This window comes from Lissotriton vulgaris, chromosome 4_1, assembly GCF_964263255.1.
Source record: "Lissotriton vulgaris chromosome 4_1, aLisVul1.2, whole genome shotgun sequence".
In the NCBI taxonomy this organism is placed as follows: Eukaryota; Metazoa; Chordata; class Amphibia; order Caudata; family Salamandridae; genus Lissotriton; species Lissotriton vulgaris.
The window spans coordinates 254,843,766-254,860,191 of NC_141691.1; the positions used below are offsets into that span (position 1 = coordinate 254,843,766).

Consider the following 16,426-nt stretch of genomic DNA (forward strand, 5'->3'; position numbering starts at 1 on the left):
CCACACAAAACAAAATCTCACCAGTACTAGCACAGACAAAATTCTGGTTACTACACAAAACCTATTGGATGCCAGCACGTCTAGCGGCGTTAGGTCTGAGAGAAAATAACCTTTGCTGGAATTGTGACAAGGAAAAAGAAGATCTTGCACACCTTATATACCGCTGCCCGAAGGTTAGAAAATTCTGGGGTAAGATCTTTACCTTCATAAACAGAACATTAGGATGTATGCTCAAACCAGAATTCGCCCCCCTCACAACCGCATTTCTGACCACAGAGCTAGCAACAGGACAGAGACCTATGGGACCTCCTACTAACAGCAGCTGTAAAAATAGTTCTCGCTAAATGGAAAGACAACTCTAAGGAAACTTTCAGAAGCTGGCTCAACTGGGTGACATACATGAGGGGGGCTGACAAAGTCGCCCTCCAAAACTAACCATGGAACCAACCCCGCAGGGGGATGTGGGAGGCCCTGGACAAATACCTTGACACATATGAGCCACCTTAAGCTATACCAATACAAATCAATCACGCGGAATACAACACAACTCCGAACCAGGGTCAAATACCGAGAGATAGCAAACTTCTTGTAACCTTTCTCTTCTCTTCTCCTTTTCTTCTTTTCTCCTTTTCTACTGCTCTCTTCTTTCTATGCTCCCAAACTCCCACCCCCTCCCTTCTCACACCACTCCCTAACTTCATGGGAGGACATGATAGAGGGTCAGACTAACATGATCAATCTGTAATGTGGCGCCAACAGATCAGCGAGTTGGGCTGGACACCCTGAAATGAGAAAACAGCGATGACTGTATGTTTTATGTTGTATGTGTTGCCGTATTCTAAAAGACAATAAAAACTTGTTGAAATTAAAAAAATAAAACAAATAGTTTTAAGAAACAGTCACACAATATTTAACTTTATATTCTTCTTGAGTGGATGACCAGCAACTGGCCTTACATGTTTCCTTTTAGGAAGTCACAGTCTTGTAGATTATATCTAGAGGAGTCAAAACCTTTTTGATCAAAATAGTATAGATTATCACGGAGTAGTCAATCAATTAATCAATCAGGGATCCGTGAAGCGTGCTACACACCTGTGATGGTCTCAAGGTGCCTGGGGGGAAGGGGATCGTCCAGCTGCATCTTTCACCCAAAGAGCCAGGTTTGAGGAACTTCCAGAAGCATGCAGAGCGGGGGAACTTCTGATGTTGAGAGGGAGTTTGTTCCAGGTCTTTGCCACGATGTAGGAATAGGCTCTTCTACCCGTTCTGGCTTTGCGGATGCGAGGGGTTTCGGCAAGGCTGAAGTCTGCGGAGCAGAGGTTTCTCTTGCGTGCGTAGAAGGAGACTCTTTTATTGAGGTACTGGGGTCCGGTGTTGTGGAGGGATTTGTAGGTGTGAGTGAGTAGCTTGAAGGTCACTGACTTCTCAACAGGGAGCCAATGAAGGTCCCGTAGGTCCTGCGTGATTTGGCCTTGTCGAGGGATGCAGAGGACGAGTCTGGCGGCGGTGTTCTGCGTGGTCTGGAGTTTTCAAAGAGGGTCTTGTTGCTTCCGGCATAGAGGGCGCTTCCCACGTCCAGTCTGCTGGTTATGAGTGTGTGGGTGACGATCTGTCTGGGTTTAAAAGGGATCAATTTGAAGATCTTGCGGAGGGTGTTGAAGCATGTGGAGGAGACGGTGTTGGCCTGTAGGGTAATGGTGAGGGATGAGTCAAGTATGATGCCAAGGTTGTGGGCGTGGTCCGTAGGTGGTTGGTGGTTGCAGAGGGTGGTGGGCCACGATGAGTTGTCCCATGCGGAGGGGGTGGGTCCAAGGACGAGGTCTTCTGTCTTCTCTGAGTTGAGCTTTAGGTAGCTGCTGCTCATCCATGAAGCAACATCTTCCACTCCTTTCTGGAAGCTGAGTCTGGTGGTGTTAAGTTCCTTCGTAAGGGAGAGGATGAGCTGGGTGTAGTCGGCGTAGGATACTATGCCAAGTCCGTGCTGTCTGGCAATGGTGGCAAGTGGGGCCATGTAGATGTTGATGAGCGTGGGGCTGAGCGATGATTCTTAGGGTACTCAGCAGCTGATCTCTGTCGGGTCTGAGAGGAAGTGCGGGAGTCTGATACTTTGGGTACGTTCGATGAGGAAAGAGTGGATCCAGTCGAGGGCGGTTTCCTGTATGCCGACGCCATGGCCGTGAGTGTGCAGTGGGGGATGGTGTCGAAGACTGCAGATAGGTCTAGTAGGATCAGGGCCGCCATGTGGCTCTGGTCAAGGAGAGTGCGGATGTCATCAGTGGCAGCTAGGAGGGCGGTCTTGGTGGCTATGGTTGCTGTGGAATCCAGAGTGGTGTACCTAGGCATACAATCCATTGCTTAATTTGAGCTGATGGTTGCAGGTGGGGTACAAAGGCACTAGTTTTTGCAGACCAGCACTTATTTTTCTTCATCAGATTTTGATCCATAGCAAGGGAGAGGAAAACACAAAAGGGGGAAAGAAGAAGGAAGAGAAAAACAGAAACCCAGCAAGAAACTTAGAAAGCAGGGGTGAGAAAGAGCCCACAAGAGTGTGATATTGGGACAAGATTTGGATTCAAGAGGAATGAGGTCCAATCACAAATTTACAGTCTTTGAATTTGGGACCCTAAGTAATAATGCTGGCTACAGGCTTCTAAACAAAACTTTTGGCTCCAAGCACTTATTCTTTCACAAATTACGCCCTGCCAAAAGTCTATCAACAGCTGGGTTAATCCAGTTTCAGCGATGTTGGCTTATATTAGCGATGTCATATGCGATATTACCATATCCTGCCACCGGGCCACTTAAAATCAGACACCTGGGGTCTGATTTAGACTTTGGTGGATGGGATACTCAGTCACAAATGTGGCAGGAATCCAGTCTGCCATATAATGAATGCCATAGGATATAATGTAGTTGTAATACGGCTGGCTGAATATCCGGCCTTTTTGTGACTGAATATCCCATCCGCCAAAGTATAAATCAGACCCGTAGTCATAAGAAGGACATGAGGTACTTTAACATAACTCTTGAATCCAATCGGGGTGTGGACTTGGATTTATTTACACCCCGAAGTGTGGTGTCAACTGAGCGTGCCATGTGATCTGCTGCAGAATCATAGTCCCCTGATGAAGGGCCTGCGCCCGAAATGCATTGGGCAGAATAACATGGAATGAAATATGTTTTCACTACTGTACTATGATTGGAATAGTATGCCATTTCGATAAGAATAAAATTACCCTATGGATAACCATTAAACAAGATTTTCATAATACTTCATTGAAACTTTTACCAGGGTTTGCCTTTTTGGATACGTTACTTCCACGAGAGATAGAGCGTGTCGTTTCGTACTTTAACATTACATCATATATTTTGGTAAAATACTTTCTATAGGATTAAAACAAGAGATAAAATCAAAGTTACATTAGAAGCAAAGCATATAGACCCAGATATATGACCAATTTTTGTGGTAGCAAAAGGGGTTTTAGGCCCGTTTGCAACCGACTCGCAAAATAGGGTTAGCGACTCATTATTAGGAAGAGGCGTGCCAAGGGCATCCCTTCCTAATAGCGAGTCTAGATCCCTTGGGCCTTATTTATGAAGGCCTTGTGTCAGTTTTGCGCCGCTGGTGCGTCACTTTTTGTGACGCACCAGCGGTGTAAAAAATGCGCCTCGTTGCGCCATATTTAAAAAGTGACGCATCTAGGTAGATGCGTCACTTTTTAAACCCCTGCGCCACATTATACATGCGTCAGGTATAATGTATGCAGAGGGGGCGTTCCCCCGCAAAAAGCCTCGTAATAGTGACGCCATGAAATCTATGAGATTTCACTGCGTCACTTTTAGGACGCTGTTGCGTCAAAATATTGCGCCTGCCTCACAGCAGGCGTAAGACTGACGCAAGCCCTTTCACATGGGACTTTCCCCATGTGAAAGGACGCATTGCTGGAGTTGTGTCACTTTTGTGACACACTCTAGCAATGCGTCACTTTTGCGCTTACAGATACGTCAGAAATACTGACGTATCTGTAACTCCTTGCGACATGATGCGTCATACATTAAATATGACGCATCAGGAATGTCGTAAGGAGTGCGCAGTGAAAAGTGACGCATCGCTGTTTTCACGCAGCGATGCGTCACTTTTCATAAATGAGCCCCCATGTATGAATATTTTGCGACCGCAATTGTGCTTGCAAAACTCTCACAGTTTACCACCCTTCTCAGAAGGGAGGTAAGGCACTCACAAATGGGAATACTTGTGCAAATATTTTTTAAACGCAGTCAGGAGTCCTAAGGACCACTGCCTGCCCTTAGAAAATGAAACTGAAAAGTTTAATTTTAGTTTTTAAATGCATCTCATTTTCCTTTAAGGAAAACTGGCAGAATTAAAAAAAAAACTGCTCTATTGACAAAGCAGTCAAAAACATGGTGGTCTGCTGACCCCAGCAGGCCACCATCCCTAGGAGTGCTATCCATTCCCAATGGGGTCGCAAATTGCGAGAGCTGCATTAATATTCATGAGGCATGCAATATGCGACCCCTTTGGAAATCGCAAACAGTCTCTCAGACACTGTTGTACATAGCATTTTGCAACAAGCAAATTGCAACTCGAAATTTGTCGCAATTTGTGAGTCGCAAAATGCTATGGTCGTCCATCTGGCCCATAATATGTTGTCAACAGGTGTATAATTACTATTAGTAAAATAAAAAATGTAGTTTGAGAATACCCATCAGGTCCCTAATATGTCATCTTGCGTCTCCAAGTTACATAAAAGATTGACCTGAAGTGACCATTTGCAGGTATTTAAACTTTCTTAAAGCTGAAACTATTAGTCTGAAGGCTCTGGAGTGGAGGTCCTGTGTTTACTTTACTTTGTAGAAAATGTAATAGAAGAAAAAGTACTCATGCACTGCACTGTATTTAGCACTGAAAGCGTTATGAACAACAACGGTGAATAAATGTAATTTTATTGAATTTCATTATAAGTCAGTAACAGACAGAAATGTTTAAATTATGATTTTGCAATGATTTGCCTATATAATGCTGCTTTTAACTATGGTGGTGGCACCCTGACAAAGCCAGTAGGTCTGGCTTGTATTAACAGTACCCACTATATGGTGTTAGGCACATGTGGGGTACTGTGGTTTCAAGATCCAGATAGCACTGGTGCATAGACCGTCAGTGGTCATTCCAGCATAGGTGGCACAAGGTACATTTTCCGGGTAACTTGCACTGTAGGACCGGTCTTTAGTGTGTTCTCACTGTGGGTTGTGAGATCCTTAAGGGATTGACAACATTGGAATTCCACCTTGCATTCTGTATATATTCCTAGATTTATATGTAGTATTTAGCAGCATGTATAATAAAGCACTTTTCCTTTTTATAAGAAAAAGCATTGACTGCACCGAAATGTATTCATTGTTGTTGTTTGTAGTGCTGAGTCTGTAGCGCACAACACCCCCTTGACTAAGCCTTAGACCTAAATGCTGTGCCACCAAGAAAGTAAATGCTTCCCAATTAAGGGCTACACAGTCCAGGGATTGCAGGATACCAAGGGTGAAAGACCTAGGATTTTACACTTGGTGACCAGAACCCCTTGTATGCCCTGGGACCCTGCAGCACGGATTCCTAGCACTTTCACTTTATGACAATGCATTTGAATAAGAGGATGACGACTTCACCGTCTTTCCACTTCGGACACTATTTTCTTTACTATGGAAGCCTCTATCATCATTCTTTTTCCAAAATGTTGTCAAATGTGTATTTATTGTTAAGTGTAGCTTCATGGACCATCATTTTTATCTTTTCACGGAATGATATGTGCCTCCTTAACTGTGTTTGCTGTCTCCGATGGCTATAGATTGATGCTTTTAGATCACCCCTGTTTAACACACTTCAGTATCGCGTTAATTTCACCTGATTCTGTGAATCTGTTCTTGACCTAGAACGTCAGCCTGTCAAATGTTACTCCAACTTGAATTGGATTTATGCATTCTCTTTTCTCTCTATTGCCCACTACAAGAAAACATTCATTAAAGCCTAATCCGGCAGTCCTCCTTGGAATACCAAGGGGTAGACTCAATTTACAACCCAAGTAAAGCTGCAAACAAAAGATATGAGTGCACAGAGCTCCTTATGTGGTAGGGGCTACTGAATATTGATAACATTATTGTGCGGATTATGCTTGTATTACATTATTTGTACCTGGAAATCAACTGCGCAGTTTTCTGATTGTATAAATCTATGCAATGCAATGCAATAATATAAAAAGACCATTTTGTAAAAAGTGACAACTTAAAGTCTGTTCAAATCAGTTGTTGTCGATTACATGATTAATCTATAAGAAGCCAGGCAGCTGTTTACTGACTGCTATCAATTGTTTGTCCATGTATGGGCTGTACTGGCCAAAATGCGTTTTAGTGTAACTGTAGCAAAACGACTTCCTCTTAACTTTAAAGACAGGCGTTTTGATTATATTGTCAATAGTATTTTATTGCTGAAATCATATTATGGATTCATTCTGCTGCTTACACTGAAAATGAGAGGCACAGCATGTCTATTTTGATTTTGTTATTGAAGTTTGAGAACAGCATCAATACTTGCTTCTCAGCTGAAAATGAAAATTGATTTGAAATCTAGACCTTCCTTGGCAGCGCTTCCTAACTCAAGATAACCTAGGGTAAAGTACAGAATAATACATCTTCAAAAAAGTGATGAAGACCAATTGTAAATGTATTAAAAATGGAAGAACTACCCGCACAGTTGTTTGTTGAAACATATGCATACCACCCCACACCACTCATGTAAGAATGTACTTAACACACACACCCATAATTTATATCGTAATAATTCAGTGCACCCAAACTTAGGGGGTCATTATGATTGCGGATTTTCCGCATCCTCGGGGCCGGCGGAAGCCACCGCCGGCCCCGAGGATGCGGAAAATCCGCAGCGGACTGACCAAAGACCCACCGCCAGATTAGGATGGCTGGTGGGTCCTGGTTCCCGTCCGCAGCTTTTCCGCCGCGGTCGTATTACAACCGCGGCGGAAAAGCTCTAATATGGTGACGGTGTCTTCCAGACACCGTCCACCATATTAGGATGGCCAGTAAAGTATGCTTTTCCGCGGCGGGTTTTCCGCCGTGGAAAAGCATACGGAACTTCACTGCGGGGGCCCGTTGCGGGCCCCCTAGGTGAAGGGGGGGTGGGGGGTGCACATGGGGGGTACCTATGGTACCCCCCTGCATTTGCATGCAGAAAGCGGCAGGCACCGCGCGGTGCCTGCCTCTTTCTGCATGCAAATGCAATGCGTGCATTTTTAACATTGCCGCGGGTGCAGCTTGAAGCTGCACCCGCGGCAATGTTAAAAATAGAGGATGTGACCGCCAGGGTGGCGGTCACATCCTAATTGCACAGGAGGGAACTCCGCATGCCATGCGGAGGTTCCCTCCTGCTCTGGGGTCGCGGACGGATGCAAGTCCGTCCGCGATCCTAATCGACCCAATAGAGTGTCAAATCACACAAACCACTGCATGTTATTATATATATTTTCAGCACACCACACTGCCACAGACACTTCTTATCAGACAGTACCACAGAACATAACACTTCACCAGTTCAACCATATATCAGTGACCTTGCAGAAGGACAAACCTAATCCTGCTAATGAAGGTAGGACACTACAGGTAAAACTGACACCAGATACTTCATGAAATTGAAACACGTGACTTTTAGTGAGTTTTCAAGTTTAGTAATGCTGCTTTAACGATAGATGTCATCTGACGGGCCATGATACTTTGTAAGCCACTTCATACTACACCCAAAATGTCACTTTCACATGCTTTATGACTGATGATATGCAGCTTAGGCCAATCCTCACATAGTTCAGTTAGGTGGAAATGAGGGGGAGGTCGAGTTGAGAGGCCTACCAGGTTGGCAGTTGCACATGTGCCACCGGATATCAGAAATTAAGTAGGCATTAATAATACATGATCGCAAAAAGGAACCCTAAAGATATATAAAATACGCAGCCTAGCATGATATCAGGAAAATCAGAACTTAATTAGTGCTGAAAAACAGATTCTGGCTTAAGTAGATGGTTATGTAACCTTATTCCTTTATTATCCCTTTGGGCTAACCCCTCACTATGTAAATATTTGTGCCTACCTATCTTTTTAAAGGCTGTCTGCAATATTGTGTCAGGCTATATGTACATTAGAAAATGAACATCCGCTAGTAATGCACTACAATAAAGGGTCAATTCACAAGTACATGTTTTGGCAATTTATGAATGAATGTACCTTCTTGCATGTGTCTGAAACTCATAATGTGATTCTTGTCAGTTGTAGATTGGTTTAGGAGTGCAGATTAAATTGCCGCAAGTGGTTTGTCTTGGAAGTTTGTGAATGGTCAGAAACATTTCCATTTCTTCACTCCCTTTCTGCCACTGTAAGGAGGCATTGGCATAATGGAGCACATGGCTGTCAAAGAGAGCCATCCAGGGTGGGAAGGAGAACTGATTATCACCTTATGTGGGAGGGTTAGGGAAAGGCTTCTAAATGGAAACATTATTTACCAGTGGAGATACAAAGTGGGCATGTGTTCAGAGGGCCCCATTCCCTTTGTGCAGCCTTCACAGTTATGTAGAACTCCACACAGGGAGAATAGGAGCCCTTTACAAATTAATATGACATTCCAAGTATACCTGTGTTAGAAATGGGGTTTCTGGTTGTTAGAGTGTGCACCCTGTACAATCAGGTACCACCACTCTAATTAGGGTAAGCTAGAAACACATTAAAAGATAACCTGTGCTCACCCTCTGGTAGCTTGGCACACAGCAGTCAGGTTTATCTAAATAGGGAATCTGCAAAGCACTTGTGCAACACACATGCACATACACACACACACACACACACACACACACACACACACACACACACACAGTAATACAATGAAACTCCCACAGAAATACTCCACACAGGGTTGGAAGAATAGAGTATGTTCCCATGGGTAAAATAAGACCAAAACCACAAAAAGCCAATAGTAGAACCAGAGATATCCTTTTTTAAAGAAAAAAATCTAATTATAGTGCTTAGAGTCAGAAAGCAGCAACCAGTGCCATCTGGTAACGCTAGACTGGAGTAAAGCCAAAGTTCAGCCTCACCACAGTAGAGTGCAGGCTGACTACAGAACTCATGCCGGCCTCGCTGAAAAATTACCTTCAGTGGAGGAAACGTCAATGTTTAAGACTCAATGTGGGGACCAGAAGAGGTGAGGTGCCATAATCGTTCTTGTGGATGCGTTGTTTTCTGATCCACACAGTCGATGAAGGCTTCATTGATGAACCCCTTTATGAGCAGGTGATGAGTCATCATCCAGCCATGAAGTCTTTCGTTGTCGAGTCCTGCAGTCAGTCGAAGCGATGTCCTTGAGTGGCAGCCATGTAGGTGTTGAAGGTTTATGCATCAGTTCCGATTAGTAAAAAATAACCGATGCGTCAATTTTAATGGATCAGCACAGCAGAAATCCTTTATCAAGGGCCCAACACTAGATTGGCACTACTTAATTGGGCAGAACTCACAGACTACAGTGTACAGGTGCTGTTGCAGGGTTAAAGGAAGTCAATAATGGCCCTGCAACTTCAGAACAGGGAAAAAGTCCTTGGAGTCATTCTGGGTTTAAGTAAAATGGGTCCAGTTCTTGTCCTCAGCAGGGCGGAGATCAGCAGGCAGCAGGGCAACACAGAAAATGAGAAAATCAGTTCATCCAGAGCAGCAATCAAGCAGAGTGGCAATCCTTATAGCACAGCAGCCTTTACTACTAGCAGAGTTCTTCAAAGGCCCAGTAGTGTACTGTCATGTTAGGGACAGATCCCCCATATGTATACCCGGTTGTGCATTTGAAGTGGGGGGATTTCAAAGAAGGGTCTTTGAAGTGCACAAATGCCCTTTCTTCCCAGACCCTTTTCCAGACTATCAGTAGGGGGTAATGAGCCCTTTGTTTGGGAACAAGGCACTGCCTGTTTAGGTGTAAATGTCAGTTTCCCCCTCTCTTTCTGCCCAGAAAGAGCTATCAGAATGCAGATGAGTTCTCTGTCACACGTACCCTTCCTATTGTTTGTCGCTATGTAGAGAGAATGCACAAAGGCTAGCAGTCACCAAGGCCAGATGTTTATTGAAGACAGGCTGCAGGCACACAGAGCTGTAACTGTAGAGAAATATCCACTTTCTAAAAGTAGTGTCTGAACAGGTATTGTTTTTAGACAAATTGAGAAAGCATAAAATAAATTATGAAAAATTGGAAGCAGGGAGAAAACAATGACGTTTTTTTCAAAGAAAATGGAAGGTGCCCACGTTGCAGAGTCAAGAGGCAGCAGTCAAAGAATAGTCCAAAAGTACTTCTTTTTATTTCAATAGATCCTTAAAAAGTGGCACACAGCCAACGTGTTTCATTCCCTTTTTTTTGCCAGAGGGAACTTCATCAGGGCTATTTTATATGGTCTTGAGCAAAGATAGAAGTAATATCAATAGCAGTCTGTAATTCCAACCTCTAATATATAGATAGGATTCTTTTGAGGAGGAGAATTCCAATAGACGCATTAATATAGATGCAGTCAGTCTCAGGTAGCGAGTTAACATAAGTTTTCTCAAGTAATAGCGTCTCCTCCCGTCACGGCAAAGTCACCGGCAGAGAAAACAATGAAGTTTTGAAAATGTGATCTGTATTTAGAATTTTTGAAAAAACATTCATATTAGTTAGAACAATATTTCTACACAGTTCAACAATGTAACCCACATAATAGTGCACACAAAGTGCTAAAGTGAGAGGTAAACAGCACAGTTGAGACATTAGACAAGGTTTATACCCAGCATGAGAGAGCACACTTAATTTAAACAATTGGATACATAACATGGGCAATGAAATCGTAATTAATGCAGAATATGTTACCAACCAAAGGACGTCACTATGTATGCTGAGTAGTCAACTGCGTTTTAACCTATCCAAATTAAGGGCATCATCGGGAAAGGATTACACTTTATTTAGATGGTGCTTTGATTGAAGAAACAGTACTACAGTTGAGAAGTGATTTTCATCCAGCAGTACATCCTAGGGAGGATAAAGGGTTGCACCTTACAAGTAAAGTTGCATGGAGGTGCAAATGTGGCAAGGTTCTGTATTGATTAATAAGGGTGTATAGTCAGTCCATTATTGAGGGGATTAGGATCTCAATTAATGCAGTCTACTGCTAGCTGCTTTAAAGAAGCCAAATAGGTAAAGGAGCTACTCAATTGAAAAATGATCTGTGGAGTGCAGGTTGTCATGAAAACCTTAATTTGAATAAGTCGAAACGCCGTTGACTACTCAGCATACATCATGATGTCCTTTGGTTCTGAACATATTCTGTATTAATTATGATTTCATTACCGATGTTATGTATTAAATTGTTTAAATTAAGTTCAAGCTTTTCATGCTGGTTATTCATCTTGTCACGTTTGTTGGTTACTGAATTCACCCAGGTCCCAACTAGGTTTACAGGCTTTTCTCTGGTGGTTCCTTATTGTCAGTTTCTGAAAGTGGCATTTCTAAAATATTAATGTAAAACAACTTTACAATTAAATAGGAATTATCATTATCCTTCCAAGATATAAAACATGATGCAGCGACTCCTTTCCGATCAGGAATTACAGTTTAAAAGTGTATTAAGGAATTACCGATGTTAGCCTGCAAGAAAAGTAGGCCTCACTGTAGTGAAACATGAATTAAGCTGTTTGTCACTACCAAGGCATGCAAAACTGTCAGACTTCAGTCCTTGGTGGACAGGTTTGTGGCGTTTCGTGCCCAACGAGGTCTAGTGATAAATCATGCTAAAACAAAACTCATGATAATTAACTCCCATAAAACATGCCAAGGTGTTATTAAGCTTGAGGGTGTCACCTTGGAGAGGGTTTCAGCATTTTATTACCTTGGTATTAAATTAGCTAGGCATGAGTTAGTCCTCACAATAGGATAAGAGCACTCTGAACCTAACCCAATGCCGTGGCTATCTTAAGGCTTTATAAATCCACTATAGTCAGGCCTACTTCACCAGCCCTCTAGGTATATAGTTCACAAGTAGAGGAGAGTGCATTGTGTGGGGCTGAGTTGTGGGGAGGGCACATGTCTGGCCCAATTAGGCACTGTAGAAAACAAGTTTCTGAGATCCTTGGTGGGCTTACCTAAAAGTGGTACACTATTGCCTCCACGCTGAGACATGTGCATCAAACCTATACTCCACAAAGCCCAACTAAGACCATTACTTTACTGCCGTGGATTCAAATATACCTAGGCTTTAGTGGAGTAACTCAAAACTTTCAAAGAAATAGTCGAACTTGATAAATTCCATAAGATCAAGTGGGTTTTCAAGGTTAGGGAGGTATTGGTAGAACTTGGCTTTGGGGAGTTTTGGCTCGAAAATTAAAACTTGCAACAGTTACCTAAGGATACAGTAAAGTCTGCCTTCTGGTCACATAGTGGGGTCAGGATGTTTGTAATATGAACCATGGTACTTTAACTAACAAATTATTTGACATTAAGTTACAAATTGCGTTCAATCCATTCCTTGACTACATAACTTCGCCAACTGCCAGACTTCTATATCTTAAAGTGCAGTACGGTTCTCTACAACTTTGATCTTACTGCTTCAAATGGAAAACTAGTTATGATCTGACTAATGTGTGTACAGTTTGTTTGTAAGCAAAAGAAAGACTGGTTCATTTAATTTTTTTCTACCCTGGATACGAGCGTCCAAGAAAAAAACTGGATTATTCCAATATGCAGACAACTTGAATGTAGACATTGTTATCCTGCACTTAGATTGTTGCACACTGAGACAAGAGAGTCAGTTGTGTGTGCAGTTTCCAAATACTTGGAATGGACCTCGATAATTAGAAAAAAAGTTGCATGCTAATTAACTAATGGTACCTAAGAGGTCCCTTTTAATTTTGATACATATACAATTTTAGGATGGTTTTTATTTGCTTGTAGATTTGCACTTGTCACTTTAAACCACGATGGTGTGCCAATAATTGCTCTGTTTACGCGTCTGGCCCGATAGCACAATTTCATGGCCTCGCTTGTTGGTTAGTGCTTTCTTTTAACATGTCGCATATGCTCTGGATGGTTTTTATGCTTTTTAATCATCCTACAAATGTATAATTTTGGATGTGTTATTCTATATGCATTTTTATGAAATCAATTGTATTTTTATTGTATTCGTCTGTACTGTTATGTGTACTTTTTTGGGCCTATAATCTGAATATAGAATTATAATGATGATGAAAAGTACATGTCCAGCCTTTAACTTACACAGCGACTTGTCCTGTGGTCTACCAATACATACCTTAGGCGTGACATATGTGTAATTAACGGGGAGTTGAATGCTATGCAACTAGTTTTTAATGGCAAGTCGAAGTTGCTTTAAACCGCACACAAGGGCCCTACAATGGCAGGCCTGAGACAGGTTTGAAAGGCTACTTGTGTGGGTGGCACAATCAGTCATGGATGCCCACCAGAGGTCTTTAGATTACAGGCCCTGGGTATATGGTTAACTACTTTACAAGGGACTTTCAAGTAAACTAAATATGCCAATTGTGTATACACCAATGTTACCATGTTTAGGGGAGAAGCCTAAACATGTTAGCACTGGTCAGCAGTGCAGAAGAGTCCTAAGGCCAACAAAAAAAACCTCAGGAAAAAGAGGAGGTAAGCATGCAAAATGTTTGAGGGAAGACCACCCTAAGGATGGTGGTTATAACACCATGGATATCTGTATCTTCAGCTCTTTCACAGATGTACTTTAGGGAATGTTTGTGAATGCAAAAACAGGAAAGGTGGCTTAGGCAGGCTTATAAATCTTTGCATTTACCTTCCCATTTTTTTGTAAATAAATCCATATATTGGACATTTCTCTTTAAACCAATTTATAACAAATAGTAGGTGAATGCCTAAAGAAAGTTTTTACTAGGACGACACATGGCACACTCATGCTTATGACTCATAGTAACGACATGATGTAGAATTTTACCATTATATAACGCAATTATATGGTAAAGTTATGTTATGGATGCAAATTGAAGTGGCTTAAATTCTAGAATGTATTATCTTACCTGGTCACCGTCATCTTCATCACTACTGAGTTTAAGGTCATCTTCAAGCATTCTATATAAACAAATACATTTGTGTTAGAAATCCAGAAACATTTTAGCAACATAAAATAATGTAAACATGATATACACTTGAAATAAAATAAAAATAGTAGTTCATAGTTTGAACCCATAAGAAATAGAAGCAGAAGGAATCAACATTAATAGTAATAAAAGTATAGGAATGCATAGTATATGTGCCAACATAATCTTTGTTTATTTTTTGGAGGCCTACGATTTTCATTCATGTACTTGGGCTATTCATTGCAGGACCATAGGTAATTGCCGTCTGTTTATAGAATGTCCTCCATGTCTCCAAGTCCGTGAAACAAAATGGTTTGGCCCTGCTACAAAAGCAGTTTGTTTTTCTTTCTGGGCGCCTACCCTAAATGTGGTCTGGGGCCTAATAAGGAGGTGTCAACCATTGTTTGTTCTATATCAAATGTAATTTTCCTTACATTCTTTGTAGCCCTTCTGCTGTATGACTAATCTGGTATGAGGTCTGGGATGTCAAAAATAGTTTGAGTCATAATGCACTTGGTACAACTTATTTATGAACAACATTCTCCTAATGAATACGAAACAAAAGCACATTTCGCTCAAAAGTAGAAAGAGTAATTTCTCCAGGCAGAGAGGAAAGAGATAATTTGGAGTAGGTTCAATTGATTTTTATATTGTGATTCATAAACTATCAACTGGTTTAGGCAGAAAATCATTTGACTGATTGTGAGTTCATCAATTTCTAAAACAGCAATACCCTGTATTTTAACATTGTGTATGTAAAATGGAAAAGCATATTTGTAATAATTCAGCCATTTGTACACATTTTCTTCAGGTATACAAAAAAATTCAGATAGAGTCAAGAATATCACAGAAAATAGTGTACAGTTCAAACTAGACCCTTATCACGATGCTTGGACAAGCGTCCGACCGGCATTGTAGCAGTCAAGGGACAGCCTGACTAGGAGTCGGCAGTCCAGCTACCATTATTTGGATACAACCACTTTCATGACAGTTGGAAAGTGTATTTCTCCTATTGCAGATTGTGCTGCGGGTTGCAGCACAAGTTGCAATAGGAAAAAATACACTTTCGAAACATCCATGCACCATGTGGCAGGCCCCTTGTGCTGAATGGATGTTTAGGGGGGTACCGCAGGTGCACCCCAGGACCCATAGAGAATGGCTACGGGGACAGGAGCCATTCTAGGGTCCCCAAAAGAGTCTTTCAACCAGTCTTTTCATGGCAGAAGAACCAGAAAAGCCTGTCGGAAAGGTGCATCGTAATCCCGAAGGCAGTGCCTGAGTAGGCACTGCCTCCATTGGTGATCACGATCCACCCGCCACCCTCACTGGTTCATTAAGCCTGTCAGAGGCAGTGTGGATTCTCCCAGCTCCAATCGCCTGTATCGTAATACGGCGGTCGGGCAGATGCCTCTGATATCTGGAGGAACACCATCGACAAGCTGTCGGATGGCCTTCCGCCCATAATGAGAGACTGAGATGGAGGAAAATATATCATCCAGAGAACAGTGAAGCCACACATGAAAGTGTACTGTGCCCTATGAGCAATAGATATTTTTAAAATATTATGATGTCCAGAATAATATTATGTTAACCTTAGAGCACAATATTCTTATTAAGTTAGACTGAGGCTTTTGCTAACTGATTTATTTAAGCATTGAGCCTTTAACAGGGGTAGGTGTGACATGAGTATTCATGATTGGACTCTAGAGCTTTATTTACAATATACCTTGTTCTCTTCACATACATGGTGTACTTATTCTACCTAGAGATCTCCAGTGTTTAATAAGTACGTTTTGAGATGTTTGGTACAGTGGAGTATAAAGGACAGTTGTAGGATGTACTTTAATGGCAATTTTATAGGTGGATAAGTGTAAGAAATTGGGCTATTGGTTGTTAGTCCAAGTCAAGCAGCAAGCACAATCCTTGTCAGGGTGAGGCACAAGCCAAACCTAAATTAACCTGTGGTCAACTCTCTGGTAGCCTTTCACAGACCAGTCAGGCTTAACTTAGAGGCAATGCATAAAGCATTTGTGCAACACTTTAAATAGTAATAAAGTGAAATCATCACACAAAAGGATTCCAAACCAAGTAAGAAAAATAGGGTAATGTTAAAGAAATAATACAGGACCAAAACAACAAAAAAATCAATCAGTGCAACTGGAGATAAGCAGTTTTAAAAAGTGTCAACTGTGGTTATCTTATCATGCCAAACCAGGAAAAAGTC

The 16,426-nt window shown here is 41.9% G+C and overlaps 1 protein-coding gene across 1 annotated transcript in view; it reads right to left on the reverse strand.

Moving 5' to 3' along the window:
* Positions 1-16,426, reverse strand: part of AFF2 (ALF transcription elongation factor 2) — a 941,751-nt gene that overhangs the window by 240,900 nt on the left and 684,425 nt on the right. Inside the window, exon 8 of the mRNA XM_086918613.1 lies at positions 14,143-14,194. Within this exon, the coding sequence (XP_086774739.1) occupies positions 14,143-14,194 (52 nt within the window). The remainder of the gene's footprint in view (positions 1-14,142; positions 14,195-16,426) is intronic.